The 21,422-nt window shown below is 36.9% G+C and overlaps 1 protein-coding gene across 6 annotated transcripts in view; it reads left to right on the forward strand.

The window, feature by feature from the left end:
• The window catches only part of CACNA1D (calcium voltage-gated channel subunit alpha1 D), a 169,894-nt gene that overhangs the window by 109,970 nt on the left and 38,502 nt on the right, over positions 1 to 21,422 (forward strand). For 3 of the 6 annotated variants that reach the window (XM_071550761.1, XM_071550760.1, XM_071550762.1), the window contains exons 21-31: positions 1,340 to 1,399; positions 5,638 to 5,744; positions 6,846 to 6,933; positions 7,399 to 7,506; positions 7,671 to 7,723; positions 7,971 to 8,117; positions 8,784 to 8,985; positions 10,161 to 10,319; positions 10,984 to 11,094; positions 16,528 to 16,611; positions 16,941 to 17,024. In XM_071550761.1, coding sequence (XP_071406862.1) covers positions 1,340 to 1,399; positions 5,638 to 5,744; positions 6,846 to 6,933; positions 7,399 to 7,506; positions 7,671 to 7,723; positions 7,971 to 8,117; positions 8,784 to 8,985; positions 10,161 to 10,319; positions 10,984 to 11,094; positions 16,528 to 16,611; positions 16,941 to 17,024 — 1,203 coding nt within the window. The remainder of the gene's footprint in view (positions 1 to 1,339; positions 1,400 to 5,637; positions 5,745 to 6,845; positions 6,934 to 7,398; positions 7,507 to 7,670; positions 7,724 to 7,970; positions 8,118 to 8,783; positions 8,986 to 10,160; positions 10,320 to 10,983; positions 11,095 to 16,527; positions 16,612 to 16,940; positions 17,025 to 21,422) is intronic. The other 3 variants (XM_071550765.1, XM_071550763.1, XM_071550764.1) reach the window with 1 other exon arrangement.

Below are 21,422 nucleotides of genomic sequence, written 5' to 3' on the forward strand. Positions count from 1 at the left end.
TAAAAAAAGGGAGCTGGTGGGGAATACTGAAATCGCTGTTATAGAAATGGCCTTAAGGGCTGATAATTACTTTTGTAAGTAAAGGAGCACTAGGAAAATGTAAGTGGAGGGTGGTGGTAACTAAAAGGATTATTCCTGTTTGGTACACAGACAAAATGTGTGAGGGATTTCAGGAAGGCATTGCCCTCTTGTTGTAAGTGTTCTCACAAGACCCAGATGTGCATATTTTTCTGTTTTGCTGCCTTGAGTGTTCATGTTCCTTCCAGCAGCCAACTCAGCAATGGAATGAAAGTTTACAAACTGGAATGCCTTTAAATATTTCATATTAACTCTGTAATGAATTGTTTACTGATTAATCTCTGTTGAATTGTTTTAATATTTGCCTACTTTTTCAGCCACAGCAAGCTGCAGAAGGATGTGATCTTCAGTGGAATATGGGGGAAAATTGCTTCCGTTTATTTGATCTAACATTAATTCTTTTTTGTGTGTGTGTGTTGTCTCTTTATTTTATTTCTGCTTCCCATTCTGTTATCTGTTCAACCACGGGCAACATGTTTCTGTATCCAGCTGTTTGCCAGTTGGATTGCTGCATCCTTGCAGCGAAACTCTTCCCCTGCAGCAGCTCCTGTTGATCCTTAAATTTGGTGTTGGTGATTTGGCCACTTTGAAATGCTCCGAAATACTTGTCCATGCACCTGTCGACAGCAGGGAGGCCAATCCCACATCCACAATCCTCTTAGAAGTTTGCATATCACTGTGCAACTGTTGAGGGTTCTTTTAAATTTCCTACAGTAAATTCCCTACTGTATCTTCCAAGTTCAAGGAAAAAAGGTTGTAGTACTGATTTAAGTCATTTAGTTATTTGTAAATTTGCTTTGAGACATTCCAGCCAAGCCTGTATAGGAACAACATAATGTAGCAGAATGTGGAATGATATACAGTCTAGAAGTATCCACTGAAGTTTTATTTTGTGATGCGGCACTTTGATAAAAAAACAGACATTATTAATAGTATTTATTCTTTGTTTAAGATTCTATGTCTCTAATAAAAGCTGAAGAAAGTATCTGTGTAAGCTGATGGAGGGAAGTCTGAATTGAAAGAAAATGTTGCTTGTTGGGTCCTGTCAATTTGTTAGGGGTGAAATCTAATAGTTAGGGACAGTGACATTTGTCAAATTTTAAGCAAATAAAAATGATTGCACAATATCTGGAATTTTCATTAGTCTAAATTCTCCATCTGTCCACTTATATTAATTCAGGTGTTGTTGTGCATGTGGTCTAAATTGTAAAAATTTATTAATAGATGGATTTCTTACTGTGGCACGTGTTATACCTTGCAGATACTTGGTTACTTTGACTATGCTTTCACAGCCATCTTTACTGTTGAAATCCTGTTAAAGGTAATGCATTGTTAATTGATCCTTGTTAGCTCAAAAACAGCTTTAGCAATAATGTTTGTAACTTTTTGTTTACCTTCCAGATCCTAGGGTATGCAGATTATGTCTTCACTAGTATGTTTACATTTGAGATCATTTTGAAGGTAACAGGTTTTTAAAGGAAGCTTGTTTAAAAGGATTTTCCTTGTGTGTCACCTGCCAAGAAAAGGCACTTGAAATGTTCTTCGCCTTTTCTCTAAGCGATCAAAGCTAAACCTTTTTGAAACTAGAGGATTTTTTTATTTGACAGTTCCTCATAGTTTTGATTGGTTATTTTTTTACCATTGAGTGCATGAAGAAGCTGATTTTTTATCATTACATCGGTTTAATAATTCATTTTTTACCCTTTTAAAACCTACAGTTGTCAGAAAAGGGAAAAATAATTCACTGCGCATGAGCTTTTCCTTCTCCTTGCTCTGGCATTTCCGAAAGAGATAATCAGTCTTATAAGGAGGGAGCATGTAATTTCTCATTTCTTTTGCTAAACTATATCCACAGAGCTAAAATAGTAGATAACTATTTTCTTGCAATAGGACTTGCAAGATATCTTGCATTTATCTATCTATACACTAAGAGATACTTTGCATTTATCTTGGGCATACATTTAAACACACAGACAGGCATAAATATGCTTGCTTAAATGTATTACCCATGCATGAGCCAAAAATTGGCATTTTAATGCATAGTTTGTGTACTGATTATTAAGAATGTCCATTGGGGTTACTCAGTTTCTCAATATATGAGACTTACTCTGGCAAAGAAGCCATTTAACTGAGAATTGTGTTCACATATAACAAAATGCTGAACAAGGAAATAAATTTTTTTGTTGGAAATTGGCAAAATATTCTTTCAGACATGTACACAATTTGTAAACATTTCATGCTGTGCTTGTTCACTGTGAGGCTTTGTTTGAGTAACCCTGATTCATACACTTGAAAATTGTTGGCACATTAAGAATCTGTACATAAACTTTGCATTTCCAGTTGAGGATTAAGCTTAACAAAATCTCTTCTCCCAGCTTTTGCTCATGTTGCTGTGCATACTCTTCACAATGCAATTTGATTAATACTAATTGATGCAATATTTGGGCTGTTTACAAGATAAGCTGTACTGTAAGTAATAGGCTATTTTTATGCTTCTGAATTTTCTCCCAGATTTGTGTTTATCCCTTTATTTCTCATTGTCAGCAGTGAGGAGCTTGCTATAGAATTGATTATTCTTATAAATTTTGTAACATGCTAAAATAAATACCCAATTGTTTTGGTGCTAGAGAAGGGCCAAACGAAAGGAGAGAGCAAAGCACTGAAAAGAGCTGTAGCATTAGAACAGATTAGTTGCCAGTTCTGAATTTGAGAAGCCATAAGAAATTCATTACCACTATTTCTGTGGCTGAAGAGAGTTGGTAAACTTGCACATGCTCTGAGCAGCAAGTTCTCTAGTTCCTGTGTTTTTCTAGAAGAATTACTAAGCATGGCATGAAGAGGCATAACTGAATGTGTCAAGAAAAACAACATTCCTGCTAAGTGCAAAAGATTTTAGCACTGAGCAACTTAAGAGATATGCAAGGGAAGCAGGAAGCTCTAGAGCCTGGGCTGCTGAAATCTGGCACTGTAAAACAATTCAAGGAAACAAGAAGTCACAGCAGAACCAAACATGTTGCTGCTTCTGTCTCTGCATTCTCCAGGAAGCTCTGCCCTGCTGTGCAGTCTTATGTAAAGGAAAATAAACTGTGTCATAAAAATGGAATGGACAGCCAGAACATGGCACATGTAGGTACACAGGGCTTGCTTTACTAACGTGTCTCAGACACTGGCTTTGCTTGCTTGTGGCTGGAGTCCCCCATGTCCCCTGGGCTGGGTTTTGTGCTGTGCTTCCCACAGGATCTGAGCTGTACAGAAGCCGTGTGGGTTCTGCAAGAGAAGATTCAAGAGCAGGTCTGCAGTAACAACAGTATTCCTTCATTTCCAGGGAAAAAGTGTATGAAACTGAAATTAAGGAAACCAGAGGCAATACTACCAGCTGCAGTGGAGAAACTTGTAAATGTCCAAACCCCAGCATTAAAATAGAATAAGTCTGAGCATGTGGGGAGTCTCCCTGTGCTCTGTCTTACTGCTCTGCAGACATGGGGGTTTCCACCTTACATGGTGTTGAGGATATGAATAACAGAGGAGCTGCAACACCAGTTTAAAAGCATTTAAGAATCCTCTTATTACAGTGAAATCCAGTTTACAATCCTCTTTGGAGTGCTTGGGAAAGGTGAAAACATCAGAGCAAAGGTCAGGTTAGGGCCTTATGCTTTTAACCTTGCCCTGCTGTGTTAATCCTGCCCCATTTAAACTAGCTGTGGATAGTTCCAGTCAAATGCTGCCACTGGGTTTGGTGGTGATCCAAGTAGGAGTCTCCATATGAAGATGGGGAGATGTATACTTCACCTGTACTTTTAGGTCAACAACCGACTTTATTTTTATGGGAGTCTACATAATACTTTGTGTGCTGCTAACTGATAATGTACTATGATGTAAATAAGTAGTTGTAGATAGATGTAAATTTGATATTCAGGGGTTTTATTAGTGTTAAACTGCCACTGATTTAAAGAAGTATAGCCATGCCCTGTACAGGTGCAAGTGCAAGAGCTGGAAATTTTATAATATAACTGTGTTATATCTCTCATGCCAAGGCATAGATTAGGGCTTTAGCATTTTTACTGTTTTAGCTTGGAGGAATATTATTATTTTTATTATGATAAAAGAAGGTTTAACATGAGAATAAGGAGAGAAAGACTTGAAAAAAAATGCCTCTTTATGGAGGTACATGTTTTACTGACAGGGATGGTTTGTCACCTACAAGGCCTGCAAATTTCTGCACACCAAAGAGTGACACAGTTGACTCAGGTGCCCATTGCCTGTAGCTCTGTTATGTATTGTGGAACAGTCTTGAAACCTGCAGTAATCTGGTGTGAGGGGAAATGAAATAAAATCTTTTTACTGTTCCTCCCCTTGAGGAACAGAACAGAATAGAAAATTAAAGGTTTAAAATTGCAATCAATATTGGATATTCTCTAGCAGGCAGTGAGCTTTCTTACCTATGGAAACCAATGAGTAGTTAAGTATTCAGCTCTCTTTTTAAGAGTGATAAAAATTCAGTCCATGTGTCTGAGCTGACTTCTAGGTATTTTTTAGAGGTATCCTTGTTTTTGTTACAAGGTTTTAGTTTCAATGTTTTAGTCTTAATCCATAACTATGGAAAGAGCTATGAAATATTCTATTCAGCTGGTGATTCTGTGCTTCTAGTGGCTTAACTGGATTCCTCTGTGCATTTTTTATCTGGCACTTACTTGCAATTATGGTAAGGGTCTAATCCATAGATTAGGAACTAAATTCAGCTTTGAGGTACCTGAGAACATCTGCCCAGATGCTCTGCAGCCATAATTAGTAGGGCCTCTATCATTGGCTCCTAATGAAACCTGCAAAGGATGCACTTTGTGTGCTTCTTTCATCTTAATCTATGGACAGAAAACAAAAAATAAGAGAAAGTTCAGCAGGGAGAACAACATTTGATATTCCCCAAGAAACAGCAAAATTTGGAGACTGTTGTTCACACGTAACACAAAATGATCTGGGCGTTGTTCCAGGTTATTCCAAGATACGCACTCACTATCCCAATGGGTCTCCCTTGAGCCAAAGGTGAACAGCTGTGTAGTGCTGCCTTAGGAGTGCCTTGTGCTGGCTCTGTGTCAGATTTGACTCTCAGTGTTTGCTGGACCCATAAGCCCCACAAGCCCTATAGGCTGTCCATTTTCAGGTCCTTCAGTTCTCAAGGTAGTACAAATGATTAGGAGTCAGAATCTGATCCCTCCAGTTTAGTAAGCATGGAAATTTTATGGGTTTTTTTGGTAGCAATTTTTCTAACAAAGGCCAAATCAATTCAGTGTAATCACCTCAGCCTTATCAGTTCTCATACAAAATAAAACATTTGTTTACATCAGAAAGAATTAACATATTTGTTGGTGTTGCTTGAACAGAAGTTTTGTGATTTAAATTAAAGATTTAATGTACATAGGATTGTTTTGTATCTCAGTTGCTTTTAGAAAGTGAGGTAGCATTGTATGCATTCACACTCTTGGCAAGTGTCTTGTAAACAGCCTAAATGTGAATTTGAATAAGTTGAAATATAGACTAAGCATGTAACAATTCTATTTTTAGATGACAGCCTTTGGAGCATTCCTTCATAAAGGGTCCTTCTGCAGGAATTACTTTAATTTGCTGGATTTGCTGGTTGTGGGTGTTTCTCTGGTATCATTTGGTATTCAGTAAGTACTATGCTTATAATGTGAATGGTTTATTTTTGCTTTGGGGTTTTATACAGGAGTTGATGTTTCAGCCCCTTTTGTTCCCCCACTGTGTGGGTGTGCAGTGTTAGAATTCAGGGCTGGGACTGGCAAGGGGGAGGGCTTTATATGGAGAGTGTTGTAATTCACCACTAATATGGGTTGGAAACAAATTACTACTTCCCACTATTAACAAGAGACCGAGGAAGAGCACCATGGCAGTGTATTGTACAGCAAGTATTACCTGGGGCTTCAGGAGGTTTATGGACCTTCTCTTGTGCTGTTGCCACATCTGCAGTCTGGTTTTATGGACTTGGTCTTCTGGTATTGACCTACAGGGACATTTAACTAGACAGTATTTGAAGTGGGGAGAAGCTGCACCTTAACCAGGACTGTAAATGGTAGTGAAGGGATTTGTTTGCTTTGTTTGGGTCAGACTAAACATAATAAGAGAGTGTAAAGGCGCTTAGTGATTTGCTGAGCTGTTGTTCCTCATTAAAAATCATCAGTGAAACCCTTAGTGACTTGGAAAAGGGCAAAGGCGGGTGTCAGGCAGTTGCTCCCCCCTTTGAACTCTGTTGGTAGTAGAACTCTTGTTGGACAAGCTTTTGGTTTCACAGTATGTTCTTTCAAAGGCTGTCCACTATTATTGCCTCAAAATGCTGTCCTAGCCTTTTAAAGAGAATGTAAATGATTTGAGATCTTTTGATGTCCAGCTACTTCGAAACTAAGGCATTCCTGTAATAATAACATGATTTACAGGATTTATAAGGTGTCTTCAAAAGAGCTTGTCAACACTGAAAAATACTTTGGGGACTATTTTGCTCTGTTGTAGGGTCAGACAAGCTTCTGAGCTGTTAATTCCAAAGCTGCTTCAGAAATTAAAGTAGTTCTTATTTATGAGATTGATGCTATTTTCTAGTGTTTAGATAAAGGATCAATAAAGAATAAAAAGTCTTTTATATATATGGAGAATTTTTTTGAAGTATTATGTTTAAGGAAGTTGCAAGAATATTGTTATTCTTGGTAATACAAACAGTTACCTTAAAAGTAACAGAATAATTCTTTTTCTGCCCCCCCTAGGTCAAGTGCTATCTCAGTTGTGAAGATCCTCAGAGTTTTAAGAGTATTGAGGCCTCTAAGGGCAATAAACAGAGCCAAAGGACTTAAGGTGTTTATTTTTTTAAGTTATATTTCTGGGTCTCATTCTCTAGTTCTGCCTCAGGTTAAAAATTCTTGTGCAAGAAAATTTGTGTACTGGAGTTCAGAGAGCAAGAACATAAATCAGTTCCTGATTCTTATACAAATCTGCTCTTAGACAGCCCAGGGCCTGCCCACAGTTACAGGAGCTTGTATGTGGAGGAACTACCACTGAGAGCAGATTTTGACTGTAATGAACCAAGATGCAAGTGCAATATTTTAATTGTTTATCCGTAGTCTTTATGTAATTTTTAGTCAGTTGATGTGTCTATGTCAATAAACTTACAAACCAATCTAGAAAGCAAGTCTAATTACAGTGTTACATATAATACTGACAACATAAAAATAGTAATTTTTAAAATTAATACAAACCCACACTTTCATGATTTGTATTCTGTGACAAATTGTACTAATTTTTTTCTTTCTTTCTTTCCAGCATGTTGTTCAATGTGTCTTTGTGGCTATTAGAACAATTGGTAATATCATGATAGTTACAACTCTGCTGCAGTTCATGTTTGCTTGTATTGGGGTGCAGCTGTTCAAGGTGAGTGGACACAGTTTACACTGCGTCAAGAAAAGCAAAGCTGAGTTGAATTCTTGGTTACTTGCTACAGGAACTGGGTTGGTCCCATTCTGAACTAATCACAGTATAATATGTGTATTTTGCATATTCTGTATTTTGTCATTGCTTTTTGTTTTTGCATGTAGGGAAAATTCTACAAGTGCACTGATGAGGCAAAACAGAATCCCGAGGAATGCCGGTGAGAAGACCTTTGCTTTAAGAATGTGGCACTTTGTATTCTGAGTTACTTAAACTGTGTATGGGCAGGCATGTGTCAGGCCATGTAGGTTTGTGTATATTGGAATTGTCATCTTAAACCCACCAGAAAACAGGTTAGCAAGGAAATAAAACCAGCGTAAGGAGGGAATAAAAGAAACAGTTTTGAGTAGTATATTGAGTAACTCTGAGCTTAATTTATTTCACTAATGTCAGTTTCTTTCCCACAGAGGGATATACATTGTTTATAAAGATGGAGATGTCGACAGTCCAATGGTCAAAGAGAGGGTCTGGCAAAACAGTGATTTCAACTTTGATAATGTGCTGTCTGCTATGATGGCCCTTTTCACAGTATCCACCTTCGAAGGCTGGCCAGCGTGAGTGGGTTCTCTGTGTTTTCACAGCATTGTTAGATGGTTGTATTTTCCAGAACAGTTTGGTATCATTTGCCAGCCATGTTTTGGCAAAAAAAGCAGTTTTAAGTGATGATATAAAAAGTTATTAAGGGAGGAAGTGAAAAACCTACTATCCTGAATCTGTGACCTTTTCCTGTATTTTAGGAAAAGTAAGAAAAGGTGCACTTTTTTTGATATTGATTCTCAGTCTTCCAGCTATTTTTGCTATAATGAGCTACCCCTCAGCTTTAATGACAGTAATACTTTAAGAAGTTTATCCTTTGATGCCCTTTAAATAATAATAATACTTTGAAAATTTAAGGCCTTTAAGTAAAACTTTTACTAAAAAATCAGGCAGGAAGAACAAACTGCCACTCACTCTTTCCCTGAGCAAGAAGAGTCTCAGACAACAGCTGTATGTGGGGAAATAAAGAAATGAACACTACCACCATGTGGTCATTGCCTTGATTCTTTCAGGAAAGAAAAGAGTATAACATTGTGTGCTGTGATTCTTCTGGTTTCAGTACTATTGCAAGCTCTGTCAGTATGCAGAAAAAACAGACCATTTCTGAAACCTGTCCTCTGAGTCTGCATATTTTGCTGTTTTCTCATTTCAATAATAAAGACAAAATTCTGTTTGTTTTTCAGGCTGCTATACAAAGCCATTGATTCAAATGGCGAGAATGTAGGACCTGTCTACAACTACAGAGTGGAGATCTCAATTTTTTTCATCATCTATATCATCATCATTGCTTTCTTTATGATGAACATATTTGTTGGTTTTGTGATTGTTACATTCCAAGAACAGGGAGAACAAGAGTACAAGAACTGTGAGCTGGACAAAAATCAGGTTAAAATAAATAATGAACTCTTAACTTTTGAAAGTATCCTTTTTTATATATGTATGAAGAGCTTTCCTTCTGCTTTGTGTCAGAAGAGGGCACCAAACACCAATCTTAGTATTTATTAATTCAATTTCTTCACTAGCAACTGGGTATGGAAGTTATTATATGTTCCTCTTTCTGTAAGCTCAACCTATCAGTCTTTTTGTTGTGAGAGATGCTCCATTAAGCTTGTTGTCTTCTTAATGTTTTCCTTTTTGGTGCCACATTAAGAAGAATACAACACTTGGCAGGTTATCCATAGGCATAGGTAGGTTTTACAATAAGAACCAGAAAACAGATTTTATGTTCAGAGTAGTGTGAAAGTGTTTGAAGTGTTCAAAATGTTCTACTCCCTGCCCCCATTTGTTTAGAAATTTACAGGGAATATTCAGATAAAAATTAGAAAAATCTGCCCCCTTTAATTGTTTAATCATTATCAGTCATAGTCACAATTTGTCAGGTATTCTCGGCTGACTGTAACACTCTTCATTTAAACAGAGCCAGGCATGAGGCTGTGGCCAGGATTTCTCCTGCCTGTCAGTCAGGTGCTGTCAGCAATCCTTGAGACACAAGAGGAAGGCCCAGCCTACATGGAGATCTCTGGCGCTAATTATGAGATGAATCCATGATGTTCCTGAATATGTTACATAATGTTGCTGGGCAATTTAATTGAACTATTGGGAATAACATTTCCTCAGTACTTATTTTGCTGACTCTAAGGTTTTATGCTGTGCAGTCACACTAGTGGTTGGAAATGGAAAAAAGGCAAAACATGGATTATAGTTGATTAATAGTTGAGTTATTAATAGTCATGCTTTGTATTACACATGTACATACTGCTAGGTGATAGTGTATTGCTGTGTGCAACTACATCCTATGCTACACTTGGGAATTTCCATGGTCATTGTTTGATTCTTTGCATGTGGCTGAGTAGTGTATGTGGTGAGATACAGTTGGAAACACCAGGTGAGGATTGGTACTTGATTGCTGTATTAACACTTAATAATAACAACCCCTACATCAAGTGGATAGACTGTCTGTTTTTGAGAGTTTCATTTAATCATTTGTACTTAATAATTGTACTACCAGTTGATTACATGTTAGGCAAAGTCTGACACTTTTTGGTGTATTTGCTTTACAGCGTCAGTGTGTAGAGTACGCCTTGAAGGCACGTCCTCTCCGCAGATATATTCCAAAAAATCCTTACCAGTACAAGTTCTGGTATGTGGTGAATTCTACTGGATTTGAATACATCATGTTTGTCCTCATCATGCTGAACACCCTTTGCTTGGCTATGCAGGTAGGAGAACCACAAACTCTCTTGAAGCAGTTGGCATAAATAGCAGGGAAGGATATCGGTGGTGTAATGGCTTTAATTTATGGCAATTTGTATTTTTTTATGAAGTGAAACTTTAAAAAACCTACTTTTTATCATAATGCTTTTCTGTGACATGTTCTAGTTGTCTCTTTCCTTAGTGTTTCAGATTTTGATAAGAAAAAAGAATGGTTGCCATTCGGTTTACAAAATCATTCTGCTTTTTTCAGTGAACTTGCTTACACTTGTATGGTGGTGACTAACATTACTTCAGGCTTGCTCAGCAAGTGTGACATAAGGTGTTATTTTAAAATCTTGCACATGAAACTTGTGAAAATTAGAAAAGAGTGTAATAATCCTTGTTTAAGGAACAGTTTTCCTCTCAAAGCCATCTCTCTGGAGATTCCCTTAAGATGTGGAGGAATGACAGTTTTGTCCCGTCCAGTGCTGAAACAGAATAGATTGGAACAATTCCATACTTGACTAGAGATATTCAGTTAATGTTGCATGTTTATGCATGTGCTTCCTAAATTTTACTAGAAAATGTTTCCCTGTGCAGCATTTTTGCCAATTTTGTCTTAGGCTGCCTTTCTTTCACTTAATATTTTCAAGCCTTTCCTTTTGTAAGCATTTTGTTTTTCATTCACAGCACTATGGACAGTCTAAGCTCTTTAATGATGCAATGGACATTATGAACATGGTTTTCACAGGAGTGTTCACTGTTGAAATGGTTTTGAAACTGATTGCATTCAAACCCAAGGTAAGTTTAAGATATGCTTTAATTAGGTCATCACCACAGGAATTAAGTATAATGAGTTTCACACTAGCTGTGAATTGTTCAAAGAACAGAAAGAACCAACATTTCCTATATTGATCTGTCTGTGAAATCATAATAGAAATGTAACTCCAAGAAATGAAATGCAGATGTCAGAAAATAATCTTACAAAGTGGTTGATGAGATCTGGAATATTCTGAGGTAATGAAAATGTCCCTTTCTAAATCAGATCAATCATTTCCTATTACAAGCATTATATCTCTTGTTCTGGGTTCTACATTCATTACTTTGCACTAATTTAATCTCCAGTAAAGACCTGTATATTATATTTCTTATTCTAAAATGCAAAATTATTTCTTTACTTTATAAAATGTAACTAAGTATTACAAACATACACATAAAAAATTTGCATATTCAATAGCTTTTTTTTGATTTTTATGTTTTCAGTTGTATTTTCAGCACGATGATTGGTAGAAGGCCCACACTGAGTAGTTGATTCCTTGCCTTAAAGGGACACTGTCAATATGAATGATGCAGACACATTTTCAAAAGTAGATTTTCCAGAGAAAGTGATAACTGTAATTGCTAATAGAAAAAAAAAAAGATAAATTATCCTGTGGCAACTAATGCAGTCTTTTTGTTCAGTTCTCATACTGCTTTTATGAAGTGCAGAAGTTAGTGATGAAAAACTAAACTAAATTTTTTTCAGTACAAAGAAATCACTGTTTATTTTGGACTTATATCTATGTAAATAAGTCAAGTGTGTTCACTTGCTACACATGGAATTTGAAAAACCCCAGAAGTGCCATTTGAAGTTTACTGATCCCAGCATCTAAGGCTGGTACTTTTCCATTGCCCTTCCTTTAAAGTGAGCAGATATCTGCATCTGGAGCTGGTGATGCTGTGCCCTTTCCTGGTGTGCAGTGTGCCCTGGGGGCTCTGTGGGCAGCCCAGTTCTTGCTTTAACCCAGCCAGCTCTGATGCTCTTCTAGCATGGCTGCCCAGAGCTCAGTGTGGAGTAGGGGTGTAACTTCTTTTCAGCCTTTCAGAACTATTTATTCACCTTGAATTAAGTATTGAGCTCAGCTGTGGAGCCTGAGTGACTTGATTTAAAGCAAGCTCATGTTTGCCTGCAGAAGTAAACAAATGATCCATCACTTGAGATCTGGTGTTGAGATGTGAACTGTGGGGAGGTGGGTGAATGCTGACCCACTCTCTTGTAGTCTTGCTCTGCTCTGTCCAGTCCACTGTACATTTCTAATGAATTTATTTGTATTTTTGTGTCAGCTATCTTATTTAAATACTAAGGGTTTCACCTTAAAAACAGCACAATACGAGGCCTCAGAGGAGATAGCTTGGATTTGTGGACCACAGTGTCATGACTTGCTGGTTGTGTTTCCTGATCTGTATCTCCTGTTCTATATCCTTGTTTTGCACAGAAGACTTTGCTGCATTTTCTCATCTGCTCTTTGAAAGAAGATTGTGAATCCTTGTATGGTTCTCCATGCACTTGTGACTGTAGTCAGAACAGCAGCTAATGCCAAACACAGTGGTCTGACCATGAGTGTATAAATCACAGTGCTCCATTTGTACTGTGGGCTTCCTCCTCGTTACCAAATGCAATGTCTTAATACTGGTCTCAGAGACTTTGTACAATTTGAGTTTAATTGTTGCACCATGCTTTCTGATTGGGTGCTTTTACTGTGAGAGATCCCTGGGCCTGAACCCTGAGAATCTGAAGGGCAGACACCGCCAGTGGAAGGTCCCCATTTCCTCAGTTTTGTTCTCCCATAGCTGCAGAACACTTTAAATTTGTTAATTAGCGGGACAAGGTTAAAAGACCGTGGCAATAATCAGAATTTGAAAGAGACTAATTAGCAGGAAGGGAAGGGAGTTAAATACTTTTAAGGTTTTCCTGTTATTCTTTGGGGATTGAAACCTTTTAAATTACCTGATACCCTTAAACAAAGCAAGTCTTGGTAACATATGTAACATAGTTCCTTAACAATCACAGGTCAGCTAGCAGTCTGAAGCAGAATATGAATGTCTTTAACCTAAATTTTAAACTAGGTACATGCTTAAAAGAGCAGTTAATTGCTTTAACTAATATTAAGATTTGATAATAGTGGGAACAATCTGAAATCCAACATAAGGTTTTGCTTTAGGGTCTGTGAGGGAAGATTAATTTCTTCTATGTCTGTGGCACTGGTGGGTCTCTTAGACTAATATGACAGAATGAACAGTTTTATCTATTAATTATGGTCATTTAAAAAATTATTTCCGAGATGCTCAAGTCATCAAATAAAAACTCCATTACTTACTCTGTAGAAATAAGAATAGATATAAACCTGTTTTCATCTCATCTGCTTGACAGTGTCCCCTTAAATATGTTGACAAAAATCCTGTGTAAAGTAAGATCTTTAAGTTTCACTGATCATGTAAAATTCAGGCTACTATAAATTATTGATACTCCTATGACATTTTGTTGTTTAAAACCAAGGCACTTCAGGCTGCCTTTCAACTCTGAAATACGGAAAACTTGAATAGTGCCAGATGTTAAAGGTGATGCTGAGTGTCTGGCACACTGGACTGGGAGATTGGATCACACAGTACTTTACAGAATGAGGCCCTAAACTTTTTAACAGAGTACTAAAAAGACTAAAATATTTATGTGCTAGATGTATAGAAACATATTTTGGTGTTAATTCTCTGTACCTCTATATTCCCCAGGATCTGTGATTTTTGTCCTTCAGTATTTCTCAATGAACAAACTTTTCATAATATAAATTAAAAGAGCAGGCCTTTTTCTTCATGTTGTTCTTCACATTTGATAAAATCTGTACTTAGGTTGGTTCAGTGCAGTACAAACCAAAATACAGCAATGGAATCTAAAATAATACATCAGCACATACTGTCTGTACAGCTTCATGATAGCCAGCTGTTGCTTAAACTTGTAATGATTTTCCATGTTGTTTTACATCAGATTTTTGTAAGAAAAAAGGAAAGATGGCTAGTAAGTGAATTGATCTTGGGTCATTGCAGTGGTGAAAACAACTTATTTGCATGATGTTTATTTGCTGTGACTTGTCCATTCCTCCCTTTTCCAAAACCATCTTTATTTTCTCTTAGTTTTTTGTTTATTTGTATGCTTTTGCTTTACTTATTATTTTGAACAATATTTGTCTATACTGATGGAAAAGGTTTCATTAAATAAATAAATGTATAGAGTACATTAGCTGTAAAGTGTTTTAGCTGTATTGAATTAAAATGTGATTTTTTTTCAGTGCTTTATATTGTAGCATGTCTAGTGAAGTCACTTTTTCAATAGCTGAAATTCACCTTTATTTGGAGGACCTTTTTTGGTTCCCATTTTAGAGGAAGATGGATAGCACACCTCAGGATTGTGCTGATTATGTGTTTGCTGTTTGCCAATACTCTTATTTTGTGTGTATATTTATAAATATTGCTATTTTAGAATCAAGAAAGAAACAAGGACTGTGAATGATCAGGAAGGATATCATGAGAGTAGCTCCCTTTCTTTAGTTGGCAGCTGCTAATGTTATAGGATTATAAATTTCCTTACTGTTGAGGTGGTTCAGCAGGATGTTCAACAAAACTTTGGGAATGGCTTGTTCTCCTAAAGCAGGATGAGTGAGGGAGGGGAGACAGGGACTTGAGCAGGAGCTCTCAGAAGAGGAGGAGTTTTTCAGGAGGCCAAATCCATGAACACTTGCTTTTGCCCCAAGAGTGGAATTGCTGGTTAGTCCCAAAGAACCAGAGCACGTGATGCCAAGGGCTGGAGAGATAATTGTACTCTCATCTATTTCCTCTTACAGCCCCTTCCTTAAATAAAGGAATGTTTATGGCAATTTGTGTTTTAAAGGGCTAGAAGAGAGTGGCATTAGAAACATGATGAGCCTGTCCTGACTCTGCTCTCTGCTTTCTCTCCTAGAATAGACTGGAGAGCTGTTGTCTGCTGAAGCAGCTCTCTCACAGGCTCCAAAAGCAAATTTCCACACAAAATGAGATTTTTTTATAGTTTAAACTGGAAAGTTACTAGGATTCTTAAAGTTTAAAATCTTGAGAAAAGTATCGTCCAATTCTGAAATATTTTTGAACATATTTTGCTTTTCTGTGCCAACAACACATGTAATTACACAAACTACTCAGCTAAAACATTGACTTATAGTAAAGTGCAATAATAAGTGTGAATAGCACATTTGTAATTTTAAGCTTTTTGCTAAATTTATTATTTTAGATCTTTAGTAGTGGCTGACAAGTTAATATTTTAAAATTAATTACCAAGAAAGCAGAATGTACATATACAAAATGTACATTTCTTCTTTGGTCACATATGCACGTTCCTTAGTCGTGGTTGGCTGATAACTTAATGTATCTGAGTGTGGTAAAGGGCAAGGTCAGAAAGTTTTGCAATTCTGGAAAATCCACACATTGCAGAAAACCTACATCTCATGTCTCCATAGAGTTGTCTTCAAGAGCATAATACACCTTGATTAGTTCCCATTGGCAGACTGACCCTGGAATTACCTCAAGGTTTCTTCTGAAGTACCTTTTTGCTCAAAAATGCAGTTTTGGTGCCAGTAGTCAGCTAATTATATGTTAGCACTTTGTATAACGCTTTGCAGCAATGTCCCAGTAATGTACACGTAGGGAATATACGTTTTAAAATATAAAATGTCAGAAGGTTGATTAAGCAATTTATTGAAATGAATTTCAGACTTGGACTGGCTGCATCATAAGCATTAAGAAAATGTTCAGGTTGCTGTGGTTCCTGGATCCTTCACTGGATATAGAATCGGGCTCTGACTGCAAACGTAGTATGAGTTCCTATATTAAACCTAGTTTATAAATAGAAGATTGTCAGTTCTCTAATATTTATGCACAGTTTTGCACTAATAATTGTGCATGTTTATCCAGTGATGAGCTTTGACCTTTGGAATATTTTTACCAGTCACTTAGATAGGACTATCACAAAATCCTTAATGTTCAGGAGGCTTCAGTTGACTTGGTCTTGCAGAAGTATTACAAAAGGGATCTTGTCGTGCTCACTAGGGTATGTAGGTTAGAATTTTTCAGCCTTGGAAGCCCAAAACCAGTTTTGGTTGATGGCTTGCTTGCCAACATTGTGCTTCTCCAGTGGTGTATTCTGCATGTGTAGTGTGTGTGTGTCTGTGTGTCTGTACATGTATATATATAAAGTATATATATACACACACATGCACATATATGTTGCTTTTCCTTCAGTAGGCAATATTGTTTTGTTTTTGTTTTGTTTTCTCATTAGACCACAGGTTTTGTTTAACTAATTTCTGTTTATGCAAAACTAAACAGAAGTATGCAAATATTTGACATTTCATGTGTAATCACAAACGTTTGCACCCTGCCTGCTCTGTTCAGGGCTATTTTAGTGATGCCTGGAATACGTTTGACTCCCTCATCGTTATTGGCAGCATAGTAGACGTCGTTCTCAGTGAAGCTGATGTGAGTATATCCCAGCTTACTTTCCCCAGTCCCTACTTCTCTTTCTCTGTCTCCCCACTATTTCCATCATCTGGACAAGTCACAGATTTTGATCTGATGTTTCTAAAGTTTGAGTGCAGACCAGTCATAGGTCAATTATGTTGATATGGGAAATAAATAGTCTTTTTTTTCTACCAATTTTTTTGAGCTATGAAAGGGAAAGATTAGATTGTATAGTGGTACGTCAGAGAAGCTTAGAGTGTTTCTGTGTTATAACACTGTCCTTTTCTTCTCTTTTTCTGTTTGTGTTTTTCTCTTGCTCTCTTTCTGCTGAATGCTTGTCCTAACAGCACTATTTCACTGATGCATGGAACACTTTTGATGCCTTAATTGTTGTTGGTAGCGTCGTTGATATTGCTATAACAGAAGTTAATGTAAGTAGCAACTGTTCATGCACTAAAAAGTAATTGCTGTCATCAAGAAATACAAAAATGTAAACTTAACTGCCCCCAAATTCCTTTTTTAGAAAAGTATGTCTAATCCTGGAATCAAAGACAAAACATTGATATAGATGTTTGTACAAGCTGTTATTATTTATTTATTTATTTATATACCTGTGTAGTTGCACATGTACACAGCATAGTGACACAATAAGAATTATGTTTTTCTACATATGTACAGAAAATATTTTTAAAATTTATGTACTAAGTAGAAGTTAAGCTTCTGTTAATATTTTACTTGAAGCCCAGTGGTTTTTGTATGTGACTTGACTAAGATAATTCAAGATTCTGTAAGTTGTTTCAGTGCTTCAGTTTAACAAATGATTTCTTTTCCTGTGGGAGGTTTGGTTTCTAGAGTGGTGTTAACATTTGAGTGTCATGAGGTAGCAGAAGAAGGGCACATTACAAAGTAAGGCTTTCCATGCTGTGGAAAACAGACTGTTTATTTTTTTTCCTATTCCTTTTGCTTTTCCAATTCTGCAGTAAGTGTTTTGAAGTTTGAATTATCCTTAAACTACTAGAAAAACTCTTTCTTTCAGCTAAATTTTGACTGATGGCCGTTACACATACAGGTGTTTGGACAACAGATTCACCTGAAAATGGTTTCCTGATCTTGTGTTAAAGTGTGAGAATCTCATGACTGATGGCATTACTGGAAAGAAAACAGAGGAGTGATGAGATACCATGGGAGTAGGAGAACCTAAGCCTGACCTTTAGATTTCAGACTGATTTTGCTCAGTTCTCAGGAGATGGTGGATCTCTTTGTGAACTGAAGGAACTTGAGCTGACAGGGAGGGTCAGTCAGCACAGAACTGAAGTGTCATTGCGACATTTTTTAAAGTATAATTACTCTTCCTTGAATAGATTATTTTTCAGGTTGCCTTTAATTAATTTTTATTTCTGTTTTTCCCTTTGGGTTTGTTTAGGGTTTATTTTCCCTCTGAAAAGTTTAGACTTAGACTTTCAGCTCAAATGTTTACAATTTACCCACTATTTCCTTTCACAGTAGTGTAGATTAGCATAGTATTTGAGGAGAGTAGAAAGTTCAGTCATTTACAATACCTTTTCCTAATAACTGCAAGATATATTTGGTCATGAAGAGATTGAAAGAGAACTCAAATGTACTCCCATGAGCAAGGCAGATGTCCCTGCATTTATCACTGTGTGGACAGTGTTAATTTGACAGCATTACTTGTAACTGATCACTGCTGAACTTCAAGCTGGGAAGAACACTGCCACTTTAGTAATCCTCACAGTTGTCTTGAAAATATTCCAGAGATCAAGTAGTGATCTTCAGGATAAGTACACACACAGCCAACAACTAGCACTGTCATTTCTCAGTTTTCATGCAATACTCACTGGAGGAAAAGGGCTGATCTTTGATTTCTCTAGTTTTGCACAGCAGATTGTTTGTGTACTAAGTATTGTCTGTGTCTGGTCTTTCCACTTTTCTGTGCTTTCTTTGTTCAAGTCAGTAATGTATTACATTTTCAGTGTGTTTTTGGGCTTGATTTCCCATTTTCAACATGAAAGAGTTAATGCTGCTGAGTATCCAGGGAAATTTCTTAGATATTTGTTTATTTTATTGTATTGATTCTACTGAATTATTCTTGCTCGGTTAGTTCTGTGTAAATTTCTGTAGTTCAAATTCGATATTTTAGAATCTTTTCCTTAGTGTTTTTTGGCATTCTGAATTGTGCCATTCCACCTGTATTTGTTATCTGACACTGACAGTGGTCCTGGGAAATCTACAGCTCTGCTAAGATGCTGACAAGACTTTGTTTTCAGTGGGGTTTCAAGCATGGTTGAAATAGCACCAGTGAAAATTCCCAAGATAAAAACTTCTTAAACTGAGGAAGCTCAGCCTTGTTTGGGGGCTGGTCAGTGACAGCACTGGCATCAACTCAGATCTTGTTGCAGTTCTAATTGCACAAGCACAACCATCTGAATTGGTCAGTGTAAAAGAAGACTTGAAAGAATGTGAATACTTAATGCACTCAATATGAACCAAGTATTCTTTTAGGGTTACATGTAGAATTGCCTCATCCTGTGCAAATAGCTCAGCATCATTCCCATGACCTGGCTGTGTGTACTTAGATCCATTGCAAAGGCCAGCAAGTCCTTCTGGTATACAATGAAATTGTGTCTGACTCATTTTTTTCAAGAGAATGGCTTGGATTGTACATTTAAATATCACCTTGATTTCAGTATTCAGTTCTGGAAATATATCATCTCTTTTGTTCATTTTCTTTCTTTAGCATTTTCTAATGTATATGCTGCCCTGAGGCTGATTCTTCTGATCCAGTAACCTGCCATTCATTTGCACATAATCCAGGAAACTACTGTGGTTTGAACATTTTTAGCGGCTGTAGAAGTTGTGTTTAATGTATTAAGCATCTTAGAGGATTGCTCAACATCCTCAAGGACTGGATCAGTGGTCAGCTCCATAAATGAACCACCTCAGAGCAACATATATTTTGGCAGTAAAAAATTTTCTATCATTGCTTTTTTTAATTTACTCTTTCATTTAATATCCCTTCCTTCAACCTTCTTTTATGAACCTAATTGGTTTTCATGTTCATTTTATTTTTAGAAATTATTAGAGGCAAGTATGTATAAGTAAATATATATATGGTATAGCAACAAAAAAAATTAAAATCACTACTAAAACCTATATATTACTTTTGGGCTCTGTAGCCTTTTGTTTTCAAAAAGTTTCACATAACATGTAAGATATTGAGTGGTCATAGAAATGGTTCCTTTTGAATAAAAAAAAAAAGCAGAGTAATCATTGTGAGATACAAAGTATGGTCAACCCATCCTTGAGGAGGGACATATATAACTTATGACAATGAGATAAATTGGAAATAAAATCTGAATAAATGATGTTACAAGGAAATACCAGACGAGTTTCAGTTTGACTGTTACAGTCTGACTGTATAGAAATGATCTTATTTGTCAGCTCAGAAACCATTTGGATGACCAACACTGAATGACTTAGAAGCATGATGACATTGTTCCAGTACTGGTTACTGGATTTAATTCACGTTTTTTATTTCAGTTTCTTTCACCATTCATGTGCTGCCAAAATGTCGAGAAAATAATGGACAGTTCACTTTCCTCTTCTTTTGTGCAAATGTTTAAGGCCACCCCATAGGACTAATTTGTACTTGAAGTTAAATAAAATTCAGGTTCTTTGCTGAAATAGGGGTTAAAGAACAGCATTTATATGTTCCTCCTGAGCCCCTCAGGAAAACCTATTTGTCTTGAACCACCACTGTGAACACGTTGAGGGTCAATCAGTGCTTACACTGCTGGAGCAGCTGAGAGTGGCTGGGAGCAGTGACATCCTTCAGAAGCCTCTGGCTAAACCACAATTGAATGTTCTGCCATTTGGCAAAAAGGAGCACCATTATTGCTCTGAGCAGTGGGATGCTCTGCTGGTTTGCTGGGCTGCTGCTGGAGTGTGTACTGGGAGGGCTGGTGCTTATTTGGATACAGTTGCTCACTCACCCAGTAACTGGTGGGACAGCTGACCTTGGCTGTGTGGAGGAGGGAAGTAAAACCCTTGTCTCTACATCCTGTAAGAGACTCTGGGTTCCACCTTTGAGGAAGAGCAGCCCACTTCAGTTTGAATGCTACTTTATTTGTTAGAACTTAGATTTTGGTGCTAGTTGATGTTTTTGGATTCTGTCAATATATCTTGTAGACCTCTGCAAATCTATCTCTTTAGACTTAAGGATACTTGGAAAACCACTTTCTCGTATGGCTTTGCTTTCTCTTATGAAGTCTTACTGGAATATGAAATCTCTATTGTGTTGCAATATTTAATTTGGAGACAGAAATAAAGTTCTGCTCTGCTTTCATGAAGGTGTTAACATTAATAATTTATTTATTTTTTCACAGTTGAATATTTATTACTTATCATATAATACCCAGTGTCATCAACATGTTAGTTATGTGGTTGTTCACATTGACTCAAAATTTTTATTGAATTCTGTTTCTGAGCATTTGGTTCACATTGAATGGGAAGCACTGATAAGACTGTGGAGAAAATTGCTTGCTCACACATCTGAATTCCAGTAATTATTCTCTGAACATATTGTATGTGTATGTGACACATGTACAGTACACATTTCTGGAGATATTTTGGCAACCTGAATGTTTCCCTGTGTGCTCTTGTCATCATATGTGTTTGTCATTCAGATGCCACCTTCTGTATTTGCAGTGATGATAACATTGTCATTATTTGTTCTGGCAAACTCTTGGACCCTTCAGCACAATGTTAAAAAGAAGCATTTGACCACCACCATATACTAATATCCACTGTTT

Source organism: Pithys albifrons, chromosome 3 (assembly GCF_047495875.1).
Source record: "Pithys albifrons albifrons isolate INPA30051 chromosome 3, PitAlb_v1, whole genome shotgun sequence".
NCBI classification, from domain to species: Eukaryota; Metazoa; Chordata; class Aves; order Passeriformes; family Thamnophilidae; genus Pithys; species Pithys albifrons.